General features: G+C 41.5%; 1 protein-coding gene across 19 annotated transcripts in view; it reads right to left on the bottom strand.

Moving 5' to 3' along the window:
• fryl (furry homolog, like) overlaps positions 1-20,837 on the bottom strand; it is a 68,536-nt gene that overhangs the window by 17,823 nt on the left and 29,876 nt on the right. For 10 of the 19 annotated variants that reach the window (XM_051376269.1, XM_051376267.1, XM_051376266.1 and 7 more), the window contains 39 exons: positions 20,003-20,095; positions 19,800-19,898; positions 19,220-19,321; positions 16,884-16,928; positions 14,808-14,911; positions 14,577-14,685; positions 14,383-14,469; positions 14,115-14,286; positions 13,881-14,013; positions 13,668-13,775; positions 13,312-13,549; positions 13,028-13,204; positions 12,824-12,910; positions 12,471-12,739; positions 11,931-12,138; positions 11,577-11,701; positions 11,164-11,221; positions 10,971-11,062; positions 10,714-10,886; positions 10,422-10,582; positions 10,210-10,320; positions 8,893-9,047; positions 8,680-8,779; positions 8,397-8,565; positions 7,590-7,858; positions 7,341-7,481; positions 7,065-7,233; positions 6,872-6,986; positions 5,122-5,234; positions 4,878-5,028; positions 4,692-4,795; positions 4,315-4,497; positions 3,898-4,099; positions 3,393-3,514; positions 3,101-3,288; positions 2,610-2,704; positions 1,887-2,482; positions 827-1,095; positions 604-744 (listed from right to left, as the gene is read on the bottom strand). In XM_051376269.1, coding sequence (XP_051232229.1) covers positions 604-744; positions 827-1,095; positions 1,887-2,482; positions 2,610-2,704; positions 3,101-3,288; positions 3,393-3,514; positions 3,898-4,099; positions 4,315-4,497; positions 4,692-4,795; positions 4,878-5,028; positions 5,122-5,234; positions 6,872-6,986; positions 7,065-7,233; positions 7,341-7,481; positions 7,590-7,858; positions 8,397-8,565; positions 8,680-8,779; positions 8,893-9,047; positions 10,210-10,320; positions 10,422-10,582; positions 10,714-10,886; positions 10,971-11,062; positions 11,164-11,221; positions 11,577-11,701; positions 11,931-12,138; positions 12,471-12,739; positions 12,824-12,910; positions 13,028-13,204; positions 13,312-13,549; positions 13,668-13,775; positions 13,881-14,013; positions 14,115-14,286; positions 14,383-14,469; positions 14,577-14,685; positions 14,808-14,911; positions 16,884-16,928; positions 19,220-19,321; positions 19,800-19,898; positions 20,003-20,095 — 6,033 coding nt within the window. The remainder of the gene's footprint in view (positions 1-603; positions 745-826; positions 1,096-1,886; positions 2,483-2,609; positions 2,705-3,100; positions 3,289-3,392; positions 3,515-3,897; positions 4,100-4,314; positions 4,498-4,691; positions 4,796-4,877; positions 5,029-5,121; positions 5,235-6,871; positions 6,987-7,064; positions 7,234-7,340; positions 7,482-7,589; positions 7,859-8,396; positions 8,566-8,679; positions 8,780-8,892; positions 9,048-10,209; positions 10,321-10,421; positions 10,583-10,713; positions 10,887-10,970; positions 11,063-11,163; positions 11,222-11,576; positions 11,702-11,930; positions 12,139-12,470; positions 12,740-12,823; positions 12,911-13,027; positions 13,205-13,311; positions 13,550-13,667; positions 13,776-13,880; positions 14,014-14,114; positions 14,287-14,382; positions 14,470-14,576; positions 14,686-14,807; positions 14,912-16,883; positions 16,929-19,219; positions 19,322-19,799; positions 19,899-20,002; positions 20,096-20,837) is intronic. The other 9 variants (XM_051376255.1, XM_051376259.1, XM_051376261.1 and 6 more) reach the window with 3 other exon arrangements.

Here is a 20,837-nt window from a genome sequence, read left to right as displayed (position 1 = left end):
CCTGTGTTAATGTCAGGGAACCTTGAAAGGATGCCAAACAAATACAACAATGCAGGAGTATACTGTACACGCACAAACACAATACCTTCTACCAAAGGCATCACTGTACTGTAAGCCAGTACAGAATCGGCCTAAGGGAATAATGTTGTAACTGTCAGATGAAGTTGTGATTCAGAAGCATATAGTGCCCTGGGTCAGGTCTAGTAAAAGGCTTTCATAAAGAGCTCTAGCTGCATCAAAAAGGCCCCTAGACAAAGAGCCTGTAAGATATGTTATTCTTTCTTATTCTCAATTGTGCTCCTATTTGATGATCCCAGTATTCACATACACCAAGCTGCATGTAAAAATAGGTTGTGCCCAGTAAAAAAACCAAACAACTTTTATTAAACATATGGCAAACATGGGTAAAGTTTTTGCCTGCTACGGCAGAGAACTAGGCTTAGATTCCTGGTACTGCTATTTGCAGAAAATAATGTAGTAGTAGTAGTAGTAGTAGTAGTATTAAAAATATGAAATATTACACAACTACATACATTTACTCTACCCACTAAGCAACTGAGTAAATAAGTAACAAGAATAGCAATTTGATCGATATTTACTCACCTGAACATATTTGCCAATGATCTTCATGATCTCCAGGTTGAACTGTTTGACAGGGGCTGCTGATAGATCAATGTGACTCAGCAGGCTGTAGATGATCTGCAACAAGGACTGTTGCATGCTGGGAAGGCCCTTCTCTAGCAGCTGAGAGAGAAAGAGACACATTACTGGCTTATTCTCCCCATATGTGATTAACAGCAACAAGCTTGATCTTCATCTTGCGTACCTCAGCCAAGTAAGTGACCAGGTTCAAGGTTATCTCAGCGAAGGCATCGTGGAGATAGCGACAGACCACGTTAATCCAGTTGGTACAGTCGCGGGAATAGCTGTGTGTGCTGTACAGGCTCATCATGTGGGCAAGGTTGGAGAGAGTGGCTGACTTCTCGTCCGCACACACCTTGGCTATCTTATCAGCTGTCTCCTTACAGAAAGGAGTGGGGCTGTCAAAGTGCTGGATGAGATGTGGTAGGAGGCACAGGATATTCAAAGGAAAACCTGTAGAGAGGAAGACGTTGAACACCGAATTGCATGATTAGCAAAGTAGTCCAAAGCAATTAGTGATATCAACATAACTAATAATGAATGGACCATTCGGAGAAGAAGAAATGCTTTTGTGCAACTCCATTGGTATTGTAATCTCTCTAGGCAGCCTGACTTGTGAGATCACAAAATCATGCAAGAATCTATCTATGCTATGCGCTTGTGTCCAAACCACAGTGGTTCGGACCAATTTGCGTCCCATGAGGAACTACTGGCAGCTATTGCATGAGCTATGGGCATGGCTGAATGCTAGGTATGAGTGAGAAGTGACTGTTTGCTTGAAAACAACAATGGCGGCTGCTAAAGAAGTTAGCACAGATGCTGCTAGCATCAGTTATACCAGAACTAGAGAGTATTTCCTAACTGGAAGAGAAAAGAATGGCACTGAAGGCTTTTCTTGATGGAAGACGTTTCTGCTCTTCTCCCGACTGACTTCATAAGAGTTTGACGATGTTATATGGTCAGCTGATCTGGTTGGTTGAAGTTTGCTGGTGACAGATGGTGATAGCAATGATAGACAGCTGGTTCGTCCAATCACCTGCTGAGTATTATTTGAAAGTGCCTGCCCTTTTTCAAACAGTTTCGATGACTTCACAGATAGTTTGTTACACAGAATCATCTGGCACAGTCAGCAACAAATACACTATACAAACAGTAAGTGTTGTAAACGGGAAACAAATCTTTTATAAAAAATGTAATCCATGATTAAGTCAACAGTATGCACATTCTCAGTCCTCCACACTGACCTGCCACTTGTGAAGGGTCTATCAGTGTATGTCTGGACACACTGATGAGCTTGCTAAGCAGGTGGATGGTGAGCTCCTGAGTAGAAGCAGAGGTGAAGCCCTTCAGGAAGAGCTGCAGCAGGCCAGGGAAGCTGTACCACTTGAGCTTGGCCTGGACCTTCTCCAGACGTTCTCTGCTGTCTGGACGATCCAGAGGCAGCTGGCCTAGCAGCTTGTTAAGTAGCCGCAGGGCCAGCAGATACTCAAACTCATAGTCCGACTCGAGCAGTGAGGCGGCTATCCAGAACACAGTGGCCATCAGATTTGACGGGTCCACGGGGGGGATGGCATCCCCTCCTGGACCCCCTCCCCCACCTAGCGATGATAAACTCCGCGTGCGTGCCAGGTTTCCATGGCTACCACCAAGTCGGTCGGCTACGTCAAGGGTGTTACTCCTTCGTCTGTCGGCTTTTCGTTCACCCATCAGGCTGGCACGAAGAGAGTTGCTGCGAGTATGGGCGTAATGGAACAGACCACCGCTGTTCAGGTTCAGCTGGCCTGTGCTTTTCCTGTTGGCAGCAAACTTGGGCCCCAAGAAGTGATCACGGGTAGAGGTACTGTAAATAAAACAAATTATTTTGTAAATGACTTTTGTAAGATGTATGTCAGGTAGTATGTGACTGAATGTATGGATGGATGAGTCAAACATGTTGAAATAAAGAGGTTATCAACAGGAGGACTTACTGTGCTAAGGCAGTGAGGAGGTCATAGTTTTTGACTGTGTCTGCTAGCGTGTCAATGCCTGACTCCAGTGTCAGGAGTAGTTCAATGACAAAGCCCTAAGGAGAAAAAAACACCAGAGGTCAGACTGAGAAACTGATAACACAAGATAAAATCTTTTACTTCTTACATCTTATCTCATCTTACTTCCTGTAAAATCTTTTGCAGATACAGGAATGTGGGTTATTTTTCAACCCTTTCCATCTTTACAATGGTTGTCACAGTTTTAAACTGCAGTAACCACCAACAAATGTTTCTATTTATATCAGAAAGTATGAAAAACTGTGCTCTAAACGCAATTGTGACTAATTTTTCATCAGGTTGAGCAATACTGTAAGGTTTGAAGTCAAAATCATCCTTAGCTAAATGAATGTTTCAGAACAGTACAGCGATCAATACTGTTGTGTGATTAGACCAATGCAGAGCAGGACCATGTAATTGTGTTACATTCTGACCTGAGCCTCTTCTCCTGGGTCTCCTACAGTCTCTACCAGCCGAGAGAGAATGTCAGACAGTAAAGCTGGAGTCAGAGGTTGCTTGAGTGCCCTGAAAATCTGGAAAGAGCGACCAGCGTAGTGTCGAGAAGAGCAAGACAGAGCTGTTTGTAGGGCTACGTCACTCAGCAATGACTCGAGCTGGAAACCTGAAGGGATGCACATACACATACAGGTAAATATAATGAGGCTATCTAAATCATACTTGTATCACAAGCTGGAATCATAAAAGTAATTTATGATTCATACAGACCTGACTGGGAATGCTTGAAGACAGTCACTACGTGTCTGACAAAAACACTCAGCTGGTCAGCGCTCTTAATGTTTGGGTTCTTGGGCGACACATCCTCATGGTTCCAGAGCGGGCCCCGCTTTCTACAACGCAAGAGCAAACACACATCAGGAAACGTAACTTATTTAAGCTAAGAAGTTACAACAGGTTGATATTATCACACCAGGTAAAAAAAGTCAATAGGACACCAACCCCAAAATCAAACCCATGCAATGTAAAAATACCCAGTCCTCTCAGACACTGCTGGAAGCATGAAAGCAAATGATTGAACAGAATGAGAAACATGATAACATCTATATGATTCAAACTGATGCATACTAAGCATGTGAAATTATGCATTAGGCCAAGTTAGTTAGCCACAGCTGGTAGTAGTAATAGCAGTTGTAATACTACAAGTAGTGGCTGGGGTAACTGCAAATGTATTGCTCTGGGAAATAATTAATTTAATAAAACAGGGTCTTCTCACCTTGATGTAATGAACTCAATGAGAGCTTTGACCTTCTCGTCCTGTTCAGCAGTGACATCTACCTCACTGAGGAGTGTGGGGGAGAGGTGGGATAGAGCAGTTCCCCCTGCCCCCAGACTTATACTGGATGACGTGGAGCTCGAGCTGAGGCCTGAGTCTGTCATAGGTGATGGCTGACAATCCGGCAAAAACTCCTGCACTCCTATAGGAACGATTGACATACACACATTGTACACATTGAGCTGTACGGCATGATTTGAAGTCATCTCAAGAAATACTCCATAATATTTTGATCGTTGCTGCCACCCAGTGATCTGCTTTGGCAATATAACAAATGAGTATCTGCAGTTTTTCTCTGTTAAATTTTCTCGGTTTGCAATGACAAAAAAGCAATCCTATCAGTTTAAAAGAACAGACCTGTGAGGTTCAACTCTGGAGCTACTGGCTTCACAGTCAGGACCCTCGGCTCATTGTAGTCTCTGTTGCGTAAAAGCACCATAGCCACAGATTGAACGTTGCTATTTGCTCCCTGGACAACGAGCAGGTGAAGCAGCAGACGTTTGCAGTGCTCGTAGACTTCTGGGTGCTGGTGATCAAACCCTGGAACAAGACACAGACGAGGGAGAATATTAGAGTTTAGCAAGTAGAGGTGTAATGAAGTATGAGAGGTCAATTAAACTCATTCTCATACAAGATACTTTTCTATGTACATTTGAATTGGCTTTTTTGGTACGTGGTATCCAGTTATTCAAGCACAGACATCTAAAATATTAATAAATTGAGAAGCGTGTTACCAATGAAAATTGCATGGAGCAAGAGGTGCAGGTAGGCACTCCACTCCACTTTGACCCCGTGGTCCACAATGAGGTCTGTTAGTAAGATGACTGCAATGTTACATCTGAAAAACAGAAAATGTGGGCTGAATTAGACAAAGAAGACAATAGTATAACACAGAGGGAGAGTAAAGGTGTATGGTGTACCTGTGGAGCGGGACAGCAGGGGCATTTGTCTCTGGCAAGTAGTCCAGAAGAGGAGACCAACAGCCCCCTGTAGGAGGGAAGGGGAGAGGCTCTGGCCGGTTGTGATCCATCACTTTCAAACGCCAGTTAGCATAAAGTGGCATCGAGTCACCTGGAGAAGGGAGAAGATGACCAGGAATGTTGGTGGGAAATAGTTCTAAGTAGTGCTCAGTTTTTTTTAGTGGTGCAAAGAGTTTGCTCTTACTCTTCTCCTCTTCATAGGAGCCTCCAGAGCTGCTGCTGTAACGAGACTCCAGACGGTGGTGCTGGCGGTTCAGGTTACTGTTCAGACCACTGTAGATATCCAGGTGGGTGTAACTGCAGAACAGACACACTTGATTAAAACAGACAGTGCCAGCATTTCATAATTTGTTTTCCCCACACGGCCAAAAACTTAAATCTAATCCATGGCACCAGCAAAATGTTCCAATTAAAAGTATCTCACATGTCATAGGTCTCAAAGTCTCTAAAATGTTTCTAAAATAAATTGTGAGCGTTTCATCTGAATTAATTAAGTGGACTTACACTTACAAACAGGAGATTTTTAGTATTAGATTTACAGATTTTTTTAAATTTTTTTTTATTATATTTCAGAGTAAGAGAGCCAATAAGTTCTTTTTTAAAAAATTGGTTTTACTTTGGTTTTATTATTGGTTACCGTTGAACTCCTACTACACCAAACAAACAAGTCAAACATAATGCAGTGTTTCATCTATGTTGATTTTGGAGTGGCGGCCCGCCGCTGTTAAATTTCTGCCGCCACGGTATCAGAAATGGGGCAGACGCACAATGTAGTAGAGGTGTTGAAATTAATCAAATAATCGATGCATCACGATGCAGACATGGACGATGCTGCATCGATGCAATGGCCGACCATAATTATATGCGATTATAACGCAATGATGTCGCTCGTTAATTTTCCGGCCACGGCATAAACATTCAAATGAAAAATAACATTCTCAGTAGCTCTCAAATAGTGGGGCGCGACAGGCAGGGGGGGACTGACGGGGAGGAGAGATGGAGAAGTTTCTGACAGGAGTAAAAAGAAAAACAGAGGAGACGTCAGAGGCAAGAACAGCAAATGACGATAACCGGCATAAACCTAATAAGACCAGGAAATACGACAAAGCCTACACAGCCTTTGGGTTTACTGTGAATACGATCGGAAATGAGGAAAGACCTGTGTGTGTTTTATGTTTAAAAACTCTGGCAGTGGACAGCATGAAACCACACAAATTAAGACGGCACCTGGAGACCTTACACCCCAGTTATGTCAATAAGCCACTGGACTTTTTTCATCGGATACCCGATGAGTATCACCAACAGGCCGGTCATTTAGTGAGCGTGGCATCAGTAAATAAAAACTCACCGTTAGCCTCGTACAAACACCGCCACATCGCAAGGTGCAAAAAACCATCACACAATAGCAGAGGAGCTAATACTCCGGCAGCATTGGACATGGTCACAATCATAGGTGACAAAAGTGCTGAGACACTGAATACTGTCCCTCTTTCCAATGACACGATCGGGGAAGTGTGTGTGTGTGTGTGTGTGTGTGTGTATGTATGTATGTGTGTGTGTGCTGTCTGCTGTGTTCAGACTGTTAAATAAAAAAGATTGTTTATATCTTACTACTTGTATTTTTGGATGAAAACAACCATATGAAGTAATATAGAAAACTGTATTATATTGAACTATACAGTATCTTAATGCATTCCGTCAAGTCAAATATCTTATATGGCTTTAAAAGAAAAATGTATTTGAAGCATCGTGACGCATCGAAGATAATCGTAATCGAATCGAAAGATCAGTGATAATTCACACCTCTACAATGTAGTCAGTAGGAGGAGGAAACACTGTAATGTGCATATATTATGACTTTTTGGTGATCTATTCTGTACACATGCCATCTAATGCATGTCTGTCCATCCTGGGAGAGGGATGACACACCATACCTGTCCTCCATGTTAGAGTCTTTGATCTTGCCATCATGATGACCATCATTTCCTGGCACCATGGTATTGCTGCTGGAGGTTGTTCCTGGGACATCAGACATGAAACATTGACCATCTAGCATTGAAAACACATTATTTAGGATTGGAAACATTACCTAAGCTGTGAACTAAAGCGTGCAGACTTCTCATTAACCTGAGGTGACTGACGGGATCTTGTAACTGGAGGTGATGCGGTAATAGGGGGGGTTGTCCATGTGAGTGACCGCTGAGCTAACAGGATCAGTCAACTCAAGCTCACACATCAACTCCTCCAGCAGCTGCATAGTCTTATCTCTGCCCAAGTAAACCACGACCCGTTTCACCTGAGGACACACATGTAACACAGTCAGACACATGAAGATACTGGCTGATAGAGACTGCACATGGGGATACAACAGATACAGTGCATAATGCAAATATTGTGACTTACATAGGGCAATAGGCTGGGGTCACTGCTGACTCCTGACATACTGATGAGGAAGTGCAGAATGATTTTGAGGTTCTTTGGCCAGCTGTCTGCTAATGTGGTCCATACATTCTCTATCTCTGACCAAGCAAACTCATCCCCATACTGTAAAAATAAAATCAATTAATGATCAATGAATTATCTCAATCAACATGTCCAAACCCATCCTGTTCACAGAAATCCAAACATGACAGCGTGTGTCAGCGATCTCACCTTAGCGGTCATGAACATGAGATTGTTTAGCACCATGGTTGTTGCTCGAGGGGAGCCCCAGCCCTCTCCACGGAGCCAGCGCCGGCTGTTGACCATCATGATCTCCCTCTCGTGTACATCCTCATCCTCTTCGCCACTGCCGCAATCCTCCGGTCGCCGTGCTGTCGGTTTGAAATCAACCAGCTCCACATTATTCATCCAAGGCAGGAGGTAGTGCAACATGACTTGACGACCACCAGGATGAGCTGTCTGGATACGCTGGCTCACCTCTGGAGTGGGGACAGAAAGAGGGTAGTTGTTAGATGAAGCCGATTCCTGGCCATTGCATAAAAAAGGAATGCCCCGCCAACTTTTAACATTATATCCATCTTTGAGTCACAACTGTCTAGCAGTAAGGAAATATGTACAATTCATCTGCATTATAAATGGTTGTATATGAAATTGACCAACTTCATTGATCACCAGCACAAACCTAACATCCACATAAATTAGGGACGCATATTTGGAAAGAGCACAGATTTAAAAATATTTCATTCTGGCTTCTGCCATCTGTACTATTATGAAAGTATATGGCAATAATTGGTTTGTTGTTTAAAAAAAGGCAGAGGCTGAATAAATGCTAATATAAAGCCAAAATGCATTTGAGCAAGGTCAGCTACGCTTACATGTGCTATGTCGGGCGTGTGGTGTTTTGCTCATACAGACAAATGGCAGATCCCTGCTGTCATAGGCAAAAAGACTAATAGAATAATTCCACACATTACAGCTACCCCAACAACAGCTTTACAGAATTGTAATGTAGCAAACCTGAGAAGATGGGTAGCGTGAGCTCTGGGTAAGTCCTTGCCAGCTCCTCAGACAGCTGGTAGTAAGACACAGAGTAGAGATGTGGCAGCGGTGAGGGAGGGGTCAAGATACCATCTGTTCGCAGGATCTCCAATTTGTGGGCGTAACGGAAGAGCTTGGGTTCCAGGATCTATTAGTTTCACACAGACAAACAATCACAACATAATTTATTTATGATAAAAGCATACATAGCAGTGTTGTGTATACATGTAAAAGTGGACTGGAAGAAAACAGATATTCAGACCTGTAACAGCTGCATGGCCACCTCATAGATCTCCCTGGAAGAATCTGCCGCCTTGAACAGAATAAGGTTCAGCAGCACCACAGTGTCAAATTGGTAATCCCTAAGAGAAGATATAAAAACACAAGCAGCATTTTGATTAGCAGTTCTCCGGTTCCAACGGGACAAACAAACCCACACAAATGTGTTCAAGTCGAAGCTGGGAATGTGTAGTACCTGTTGTGAAAGACATTGGCAATGGCCCTGAAACAACCAGCAGCCACGCGGCGAGAGCCGGTGTAGCAGCGATCCACAGCCCAAAACATGAGGTTGCTCTGGTCTGGATTGAGCTCCAGCAGCAGCATCACAGCCTCACAACCCAGCTGGTGAACCTAGAAGAGACCACAGAGCTGTTAGAACCATGGGTTCACTTCTTCCAACAGTCACCTCACAACCCTGCTCATTTTAACCCGTTGAACATTCAGTCTTTGACACACATAGATTTACTTGGGAGGCCGTCGGTATACTTGGTCAGTGACTTGTTTTAGCATTTTGCAGAGAAACAGAGGGATGTTATCTGGTGGATGTTTTACAAGCACGGAGCAGGTAAATCAACAGTTTTGTTTTCGAAAGGCGAGTTGTGTTTGTTAGGCGACGTGCATGTGTGTGTGAGGGGAAAGATGAGGAGGAAAAGCAAGTGCACAAAGTCTTTTTTGAGTAAAAACCAAAATAAGGTGGATAAGTAAGTAGAATTTAAATGGTGAAATAAGAAATGACCTATTGACCTAGAAATATACCCTCCACAGTTCCACTGTCATTCTTCTCTAACATGTGTCATGTGGAACATGTTGCCTGCCAGTAAATACACAATTGTCAATTCATGATTTAATAATTTGATACTCAATATACAATGAACAGAACAGTAAATCATAATGAATAAGGCTACACTATAAACATAAGGCTTTAAATAGACTCAGTGATGGGTGATTAGTATCAGCCTATACTGCTCCTGTTGATCGGTGATGCGATCAATCTCAAAAACCCTGATCAGCTCACCCTTACTTGTAGTACTTCTGAACACCACTGTGTAGTGCTATTGTCATGGTATGTGAACCTGGGCTGCACAACTTTGACCTCAGGAAGTCTTACAATACAACCAGACACAAATCGCTCCTACATGATCCTTATCACTAGAGGCATTATAAATATACACTTGTTTTTATTGCCACCATTACATTCATCCATTGAGACCACTGGTATGGAATATATTTCATGACCTTGTAAGAAGTTTTGTATACTTTGATGAGGCAAAGAAAGAGCTGCCTTTGCATGTAAGCTGATATATTAGAAAAAAATCAGCACTTTGCCATTTGTGTTTGGACATACTACCTTCCTCTTCTACACTATATATTTGGATGAGCATTCAAGACTTTTCCTTGGTGATGCACAATCCTACCTCAACCTAATATTCAGCACTCATACACATGCAGACTATTAAAGACAGAAGATTTTAGTGATAGTATAAGTGGGCTGAAATAGTAACTTTTCTCTTACCTTCTTGTCCTGAGAATCCAGGATGTTGTCCAGCCACTTGTAGAGGTAGCCATCAGAGGAAAGGCCAACATTGTCAGCTACAGGTCCACAACACAACACTGCAGACATGGCCTGGAACATTAAAAAAGCAGTTGGTTATCAGCAAGCCTGGATTATATTGTAGGCAGAAATTAGATTTCAACATTTATATATTTATTTGTGTTTGTGTCTACCTTAAGTGCACAGTACTGATGACGGTTGATCTGCATATTTCTGTCACTGTAGCGGTCCAAGGGAGTGAACATGATGCTGAAGGGCCCGGCCCAGTGACTGAACAGCATGAACAGACTGTGTCTCAGTGACTGCTGGGGGAAGATGGTCCTCCTCTGGTGTACTGAATACAACAAGTAATGAAATAAATACATACATACATAAGGCACTTCAATTTTTATTACTCTAACTATTGACATTCACTGCAGATAAACAGTTTTTAACTGAATGAAATGGGGAAATTAAGAGATATACCTGGGACATTCTGAATGATATTGGCCACAAGTGCACTGAAGTGACAGCGAATGTCCTTCAGTGTGTCAGAGTCCTTGTCATTTTCAGCCTCAAGCAACTGCCTGGTCAGATCAACATACTCAAGCAGCGTACTGTTCAGAGAGTGGCTCTCTCCATCTAACCCTCCACTGGCTCTGTAAAAAGAAAACAATTATGTTTAGAAACCAGATATACGAAAGTGCCAATGTGTTTGTCCCTATTTGTTGTGTAATACATACATCTGACTGATGACACCAGCATCAGCCAGCAGCTCAAATATCCGGACCAGCTGGACCCTGAGGATGTCACGACGCCTGCGTCGCTTCATGTTCTGCAGAGTAAAGAAAGTAGTATTTTAGCTCAGTAAATTACCTTTGCTGAAAAAAAACTGTGAAAGAAATGTTTCAAAAGTTATCAACTAACTGCACTTACTTCAGGTCTTCTTTCTAGAGCTTCTTTTATGATGGGATTTAGTTCCTCTATCAACTCTCTGAAGGATAGGAGAGTAGCATGTGAATAATCAAAATAATATATAAAAAAGTATGCTCAGGTATATATATATACATATACACATATATATATATCTACACACATATATATACATATACACATATATATACATATACATATATATATATATATATACATACATACATACATACATATATATATATATATATATATATATATATATATACATACACACACACATATATATATATATATATATATATATACACACACACATATATATATATATACACACACACACACACACACACACACACACACACACACACATATATATATATATATATATATGGATCATGTCAATTGATGTGTACCTGAAGGCCACAGGGTTGGTCCTGCCAAGCCCCAACACAAGAGACTCTGTGATGTCCATGCTCTCAGAGCGCATCATTGGAACAATGTGTTTGAACAGCGAGGAGGGGGACGGAGTGCCAACAATCTATTAACAGACACAGAAAGAGCAATGCCATGACTGAGATATACAATACATCACATCTTCTAACAATTAATTGTTACTTGCTACCATATTATGTGGTCCCTGTATCATATTGCATTGCATTTTTCCCTTCCAAATGTTAAAAATCTGAAAAATGTGTGTTTTTTGTATATTCAAGATCTTGTAAATGTGTGTGAGAGTGTAGAGTGTTGTATGAGCAGGTGCTCCTGACCTTTGAATCATAACTGTAGCCGCTGTCCGGCGTGGACGCCAGCGTCTCAGGCGGGGAGCAGCGGACGGAGCCAGAGGTGGAGGATGAGGAACACATGGAGGTGGAGGAGGAGGCAGAGCTGCAGCACAGAATCAGGTAGTTCCTCCAAAGACCAATGTAGGAGTCACTGCTGTTCAGACTGTTCACTTTCTTGGCATTGATGGGGCTACTGCAAGTGGACACACAGGAGAGGTCATTAATGACATGACATCAAAAGGCCAGGACAACACCAAAATGTAGGCCCAAATAGCTGCCTTCTGCTTGCTTACATGAAGACCTCACATGCTTTGCCATCTATTTATCTTGTCAAGCTCATTAAGATAGTATTATTTGGTTTAGTCCACAATCCTAGCACATTATGTGATCACGACACCATCACCTGGCCCTTTCAAAGACAGTCTATAATAAAAAACACCCCACAATGACAGAAACACACACATCGATTACACTGATGTACAAACAGACAGAACACACAGACAAGAGAGGCTTGGGGAAACATACTTGATGTCAACTTGTGGAGACAGTAGCTGCAGACGGGTGTAGGCAAACATCCAGGCATAGTTGAGGGCAGTGGGGCAATGTTTGGGCAGGTGCTCTTGCCGCAGGTAGCTGGAGAAGCTGATGACCCAGGGGTCCTGGCCCTGAGTAACGTGGGCAAACACCCAGATGTGCGAGGGGCTCACCACATCAAACTGGTGGCTGATGGGAGAAGAGCTCCACTCTGCTAGCGTCTGAAGATCAATCCCACTGGGACAGTACAGCAGGTTTGTCTGCAGAGAAAAAGAGAGGGAGATGAGTTGAGTCTCAGAGTATGTAAGTGTTATGATTCTGTAAATAAGAAAAGACATTCATACCTGGTCAGCTCCTGTGAGATGAATGAAGCTCTCCAACACTGATGCACTTAATCTGTCCATTACATCAATGGCTAATTCCTCATCCCCCTGAGAGATTGAGGGACACAGAACACATGTCAGAAAAAGTAACAAATAAAATCTCTGCAGACTTGTGCATATTTGAGTCAGTCACAACAAAATACACTGTGAGTCTAAAGGAATTACCTTGCCAATGCCCAGTGCAGTGTGCAGCGCTCTGACCTCTTTGAGGACATTAACAGCCAGCCTGCGTGTGGCAGGGCGGCAGCTACAAAGCACCACCAGTGCTAAACCCTCTACCACATGGAGCACACCCAACGGAGGAGTACGGTCCAGGGACAGAGAATGACCGCTGCTTGAGCCCTGTTTCAAAGAACTTGGAATTAAAATCACTCTCACATTTGTCACAACACAAACACACAAACACACACACAAATTAACTTATTACAGCTGAAACTTCTTTGACCAACCTGCACATCATGGCTCTTATTGCTGCTCTGCACTGCCTGCCTCCATTGGCTGATGAGCTGCAGTAGCATCTTGACAGCATTGTCCAGCAGTGTGGGGTGGACGTCAGTCACCTCTCGGACAATGAAATAGACAAAGCCTGAGAGAACATCCTCCCGCCACTCTGGGAAATCCACCATCAGGGCCTGAAGGGTAGTGAAGGCGAGGCCACGTAGCTCCTCATCCATGTGGATGGTCAGTCTAGCGAGGGAGAGAGCCAACAGGCAGAAAGACATTAAAAGACGTGTGAAAGGCCATCTGAGCTACAGTAGATTATGTAGTGATGTGTCTGCAGTAGGTGTAGAGGAGGGTGAATTACTTGGCTAGAAGCTCTATTAGGTCTTGTCTGCTCATGCCATCTGGTATCAGTCTTGGGATGGCGGCCACACACGTACGGAACAGATCAATCTTTGGCTTCCTCTCTCCCCTGTGGCACAAACAGCTTATGAGAACCTGCTACAAGTCAGAAAAACACAGAGCCACAGACAATGACACAAAAGTAACTATATTAATCCAGGTTGTGGTTACGTACGTAATCATGTCCTCAGGCTCCTTGTTGGACATCTGTACACTGGTCATACTCATGGAGCGTCCTACTTCCTTGTCCAGGTGTCGCAGGATGTTATCTAAGGCCTTTCTTACTTGTGGGTAGTACAGTGACATGCCTGGAAACACACAGCAGAGTCCTTACAGTTAGGGAAAAACAACAAAACAAATATTTTACACTTACCCCCCCCAACAGTTTAGTTTGAAGGACCCAACCTACCTATGACCTTGGCTTCTTCATCAGTTAGGGTGGTGTTGAGGAATATCTTCTTGACACGCAGGGTGTTGCCAGAGGGCATGATGATCCCTGTCGTAGGCATAGGAGGCTCCCCATCTTTCTGCTGTAGGCTGTCAGCAATCACCAAGAAAGCTCGCAACCCAATATTCATCCTCTGGCAGAACGAACAGGGGGAGAGGATGAGAGGTATGACATGGAAGAGAGAATCCAGCAAAACTCCAACAATGTCAGAACTTGAAGTGTACTTTACCTCTGGATTGATGGCAAAGGTTTTGTGAGACTTGCCCACACACAGGAGGTCATAGATTATCTCCTTCATAGCAAAGTCCAGTCTTTCCTGTAACAACCAACAGACCAGCAATCACTTACACAGGTACTACATGATGAATCCTTAGGTTTAGCTAAAGTGAGATCCAGGTATGTAAATTCATGCTCCAAGCTTACCTGAGCTATGAACTGGATGATCTTGACAAAGATGTTAAGGGGTGTGTCCCTGGGCACCACACTCCGGGAGCCTTTTGGGAAAAGTGCTGAAACGATGCTGAGTAGTCGACTAGTTGGGAAAAAGTTTTAAGTTTATTTATTGCTGAACAACAAAGGCCAAAACAACTTCTACTTGATAGCCATTGATTACAAAGGAATTGACTGTCTGGGTATGATTTCCCTGGAACTGACCTCTGTGTGACAGTATTACTCTCACACTTGATCCTGATAATGTAAACCCAGAGCAGTCTGTAGAGCGATTCCAGTGCCACACGTGACATTTTGGGGTCTTTGTTCTGTGGATGTAAAAAGAATAAAATGAGCCATCCAAATGAATCAAGGCAATTTCATTACCCACCTGTGAGATTTGTGAAATCAGGTTGTTGTTGTTTTCTTGATAAACTCAGATCAAACACAAAACCGGGCAACTACATGTGAAACTAATGATAGAACAATTTATCACTCACAGATGAACAGTCCACATGGTCTGCTGATCGCTAAGCTTCAAGCTTCAAGAATTTTTAAGATGTGGTCATCAGTAAATCTAGTTGAATACTGTTTCTCCGGCATTAGGAAGAAAGTGCTGAGTATGGCTCATTGTCAACCAGAAGAACAACTTTACTGCTGAATTTAACAGTATGAAATAACTGCGTCCTGGAATGAAATACATCAGGTCAATATGACTGACCAACCAAGTTACCTGCTATGACAAATATTTATATTGTTGACATACAGGCCCATGCTGTGAGCAACCATGCTCAGAGCATGTGACATGGGCATGGTGCAAGGATTTCCATAGGTCAGCTTTACCTTACTGACATGATGGAGGTTTGTCATTTCCCAGGCAAACCGCCACCTTTCTATCCAACCACTTCACTGTCACTGCATCTGCCTTTTACCATTCCTGTCTCTTAATATTTATATAACAGATTAACCAACAAAATTTTGGTAATGTTGTAATTCATGGTGAAGAGACGCAATTTGGTGGCACACAGTACTGCTATGAAGTAAAAAGAGACGGCAGGGGGCTGATATGCCAGAAGGAGATATCTGAAGATAGTAATAAATAAAACCAAATAAAGTAGGAAAGTTGTGGGGTTTTTGTGATTTTGTTGAATTTACATTTTAAGATAAAAGCGCTGTGCTGGATTGCAAACCACACTCCAGCCTTTTTTTACTGCATTGTAGATGTATGTCTAATCTTTCGGTGTGCAACTCCACAAATCACAGCGACATAGAATAAAAGATTACTGAGCACAAACAAATGTAGTCTCCATTGTCAACCAGGTACTCTGGTCTGCAGTAATCATTTTAATTGCAGCAGGTGATCGAGAGACCCCACTCCATAACAAAGCAAGATTTTTTAGCGATAACCTGAAAAAAAAATAAAAAAATAAATCCATTTGTCACCTCAGTGCTGTGTTCACTGAGGATGTCTGTCATACATCATCGTCACTTAACTTTTTAATAAAAACAATAATCAGCCCCAAGTCAACAGCCAATGTGAAAGGTAACAAGAAAAAAAAAAGAGCACAATGTGGCTGCTGCCAGTCGGCCTATTACCAACTAAATGTAGCACTGCAAAAACACAAAATTCCACAACAGGACAAATTACCTTATCTATTCATGCTTCAGACTTTCTCTGACCCTCTGGTCATAAATACTTGAGATACACAATATTGAAAATTTAAAAATCAATATTGCATTGGTAGTTACTATTATTTATTTTTGACAAAATGTTGCATTTAACTGCAATACCACGGCGAGTATAGTTTTCCTACTATGGCTGACTGTTTTGCTTTATGTAGATACAGATGACTAAAACAGACCCATTTAGATATCTGTAACATTACAGGGTTCATGTGCACTTGTAATTACAGTCAACTCATCTGCATATCAAATATGCTTGATATCATGGAGATCATTTTGCTATCAGTCCACCTCAGAAAAATAGACAACACATTTTAAATCAATTATTGTCCAATAAGTTGAATGTTATATTATGCATCCCTTTTTTACAAAAACACGTGTCTACAGTAAAAATCTGATCACCATAAACACAAACCAGCTCAACAACAAACGCAAAGGCAACATCACATATTCCTCTTCTCTACTTTAATAAAGTAACACTTCAATGTCACTACAGAGAACGACTCTCTACCCCATCAACCAAGCAGGCAGAATTGCACCACCCTACGTCCTGGTCAGGACCTGGACCATTAAAAGGAATGGGAGCACCAGGCAGGTCACTGACGCCAGATAACTCACCTGCAGCGTCTCAATCTGCTTTCGGATGCTGTTGTTAGACGGCATCTGGAGCGAGTCAGTGTGAGAAAAAGATCAAATGACAGGAGACAAAGAATGTAGGGTTTGGGGAGGGACACATGCAAGTTAAAGGCAAAAACAAAAACATAACCTAAACAAATATGACAAGAGAAGTCCAAAGTGTCTTTACCCCTGTTAGTGTGCCAGTACATAAATCCACACTATTCAAACACAATGAACTGTTTAACATGCCACTTGTGGATTCATTAGTGGAATTATTAGTGGCATGCTAGTAATACAAAATAACAGTCCATTTGTATTTGATATGGTGTTATATATTTCAACACAGAGTGAGCTAAATATTAATTTAGAAGTGCAAAAGCAAAGCAAAATAAGGTGTGCTGTGGTCTGGAAATCAGACAGTGGGACAGAGAAAGTACACATAAACAGAGGAATGGAATTAAGCTGAACACAGAAAGATGAGGAAAAGGACATTTAAAGATGTGAATGGAAAATGATGAGCAAACAACAAAATTGCCGGTTTCACCTACAAAGACGATACCCATGTCAGCCATCCATTCAAATCAATGTCAAGCACACCCAAAATACTAATAGTTGTGTTTTAACCCTGTGGGGATCATAATGGAAAGAAGAGCTGCCGATTGTGATGAATTAGGTTGTAAAATATATCAATATTTGTGTTCTTACTGTAGTTCATGTTTAAGTCAAATAAATCTGAGAACATGCATTACATACCGGATACAAATGCACTGAGAAGAAGTAGTAAACAGATCATGTAATAATGATGTTGCAGAAACAAGATTAAGTCTTGTTTGGACATGTATCCTACTTATTCTGTTGTAACTTGGTTTTCAAATCACATTATAATAAAATGGATACTGTCTTTGATCTTCATCAATAATACTTCATCAAAGTTCTTCACTTTGCTTCTTGCCCTTTCCCCCCAAATTGTTTTGATCTCCCACAAGGATAACTCTCCATCTTTAATTTATGTCATGTGTACATACTGGGTATTAGTAAAGCATATGAGGGGCTGATATATCATAGCAGAGCCTTCTGGGCAATAGTAAAGATGACTTTAAATTGTCAACTATCAAAGCTTTTACACTTGTTGTGATTCATTCAGATGAAGCTCCACTCTAAACTAAAAGACTTCAGCTATTTTAAGTAATTTATTGGTCTTTGAGCATTTTTAAGAGCAGCCACGGGGTTAAAATCACTGGTTGGACAAGAAGCCCTAAATCACTAAAATCATCACTATACTTGAGCCATCACACAAACCCGTAAAATGATCTCAATCAAAGAATCAGCGTTGCCACTCTGACTGATTACGATTTTCAAATCAAGGAAATCTAAAACAATTACAACGGTAAGAGAGAATGCTGGAATGATTTCACTGAGAAGAGAGACGGCCATTCAAAACCATCGGAAATCACCATCACAAAGACGCAAACAGAAGTCTATCCGCCACAAGATCATACAATCTCCCCAGAGGAAAATCAATGTAGAATGGAAAAGACAGTCATTGAGTCAGTCGGTTGGTCAGTAATTTGGTCAATAATCTTCTGGGTTGAATTGGCTCCATAATGATCAGGAACAGGAGGAAAGTAGGTTTGATCTGTTTGTAATTGGTTTACAAGGAATCATTAACAGACCTGAGTTAAAACAGCACTTGAGATAGCATATAATATGCAGCTGGAGTTTGAAGATGCTACACATAGGTTTATTTCATTGTCTGTGAAATCAGTTGTGGTTACATTAGTGATAATTAGTGACACCTATTAACTTTTTATTTCACAGTTGTATTTTGTCCATTTGGAGCATAAATTATAGCTTTTTTAAAAACAAAGTCACTATTATCAAATCAAGTGCTATTCCTGTCCAGATCTGGTTGTTGATAATGGAGGGGAAAGTACAATTTGATCTTCAGACAGAACCACAAAGCACACCCTTCACAACCAACTTCTTCGGTGGTATTACATCACATACGAATAATAGAGCACCAGAATACACTTACATTTAACATTTTTAAACAGTAATAAATGTTGATTCCTCCACAATGTAATGTCTCATGACAAAAAGAGCAGTTATGAGCTTGAACTTAAGGGCACTCATGTCACTTTATACTGCCACCAAAATTTAATTTTAGGTTTCATAACACAAGTCATAAGACCTCTGAGATTTAAGCTGGCTTGTCAAGCCAAGTATGGTGCTCTAAAAATACTTTCATCTGAAGAATACAGTGATTGTGCTACTAGAGCACAAGAGTACAGACTTTTCTGAATTGGATGGGGTGTAAAGGTTCACACAGACAGTACCTTCAGGTGAGAGAGGCAGTTCTGGAGGAAGATGTGCCAGTTGTTGAGGAAGAACTGCTTCTGACTAACACACAGCAAGCATGTCACCAGTGGATACAGAGCCTGGGGAGAGAGATAGAACTGTGTTGGCAAACAACTTATTACTTTGCATTTTTTTAAGCTGACAAAGTCTCAATTTTTTGTATGCACATTTTGTAATTCAGCAAAAAGATTTGTGCAAAAGCCACACTATGAAAAGACCAAGAGCAACAACAGTCTCACAAGCTAAGGTCACTTTTATGACATCAGGATCCCAGATATATTACCAACTACTACTGATGGAAGCATACATATAAATAACTCAATATTAGATACAGATATGAAAAAATAATTCTGGAGTACAGAATGGACCAACAGTAAGGTTCAAAGTCAAACATTTCTGGATGACAATGACAGACTGGGTGCACTGAGGCAAATAGAAATGTTGACAAAATGCAGGAAGAGTGAAACACAATAGGAGAAGGAAGTAGTAAAGATGCAGAGTACATAGTGATAGGGGTGGGGAGGAAGAGAGAAACAACTAGGATGGCATAATTATTACCAAAGAGTGCTTCTTTCTGGAACTAAGGTCAAATGTTGTTTGGTATAGCATCTCCACAAAGTTCTTCAGGCAGGGCACATTGACTTCATTTTTCACCGCCTGAGGATGAACAAGTCATTATTGTAGATCTTAAATTGACAATCATTACATACAGATTCCTTCATGAGAGTGAGACCATGGAAATGGTTTTAAATGTTACTCACAGCTGCAACAGGGATGAGGATCTCGACAAAAAGGCCAGCTAGAGCGTGCTTTATGTCCTTATCCTTGACTTCCAGGAAATACTGGGCACACTCCTAGCAAAGGACAACCAAAGGCGCACATGTATGAAAAATACACAGAGGATACATACATAAACAGATACAAAGCAAATGGTGCCTATGTTTGTGAATCAGTCAACTATATGTACAAGCTAATGACTTAACTTAAAATAAAATGCACATTGTAAATAATGACCAATCTGTGATAGACAGCATTATGATATTATGATAACACAGAACCAAAGCCTGCTGTTCACATTACAAGAAAACAACCATACAACGTCATGTTATTTTTCCCTCACATGCTGACCAGTGAGGCCAGGAAACACTGTTTTATTTATTATTATTGACTTTAATAGGAGATTAACTTAAATGTAAATGAGTTTCTTAAATATCAATACAAAAAGGAAATATGGTCAGGTTCTTAAAGATCATCATATGGGTAGAAACCATGATATGTACTGAACCAGTGGTGGACATAAACCATAGTATGTTCCATTAGCACATTAGGAAATACAGTAATCTTTTAACTGCTGTATAAAGATTAATGAAAAGGCCACTGCTCCATTCACAGCTCTTAACAAAGTCTCCAGCACACTCGCCTCTTGGCAAACCTCACCTTTGATCGTTACTCATCTGGCTTTATGAGCCATTGCCACGGAGAGCTGCTGAGTTTGAACAAAGGGTCGGCGGTAAAACAAAATGCCTGGTGCAATTTAGCAAACACACATATCAGCCACAGTAACTGTAGCTACACTGTGGCAAATGTGCATAAATA

The sequence above is a fragment of the Dicentrarchus labrax genome, unplaced genomic scaffold (genome assembly GCF_905237075.1).
Source record: "Dicentrarchus labrax unplaced genomic scaffold, dlabrax2021, whole genome shotgun sequence".
Classification (NCBI taxonomy): domain Eukaryota; kingdom Metazoa; phylum Chordata; class Actinopteri; family Moronidae; genus Dicentrarchus; species Dicentrarchus labrax.
The sequence above is the reverse complement of the archived record's forward strand: the minus strand, read 5'-3'. Positions and strand labels throughout refer to the sequence as shown.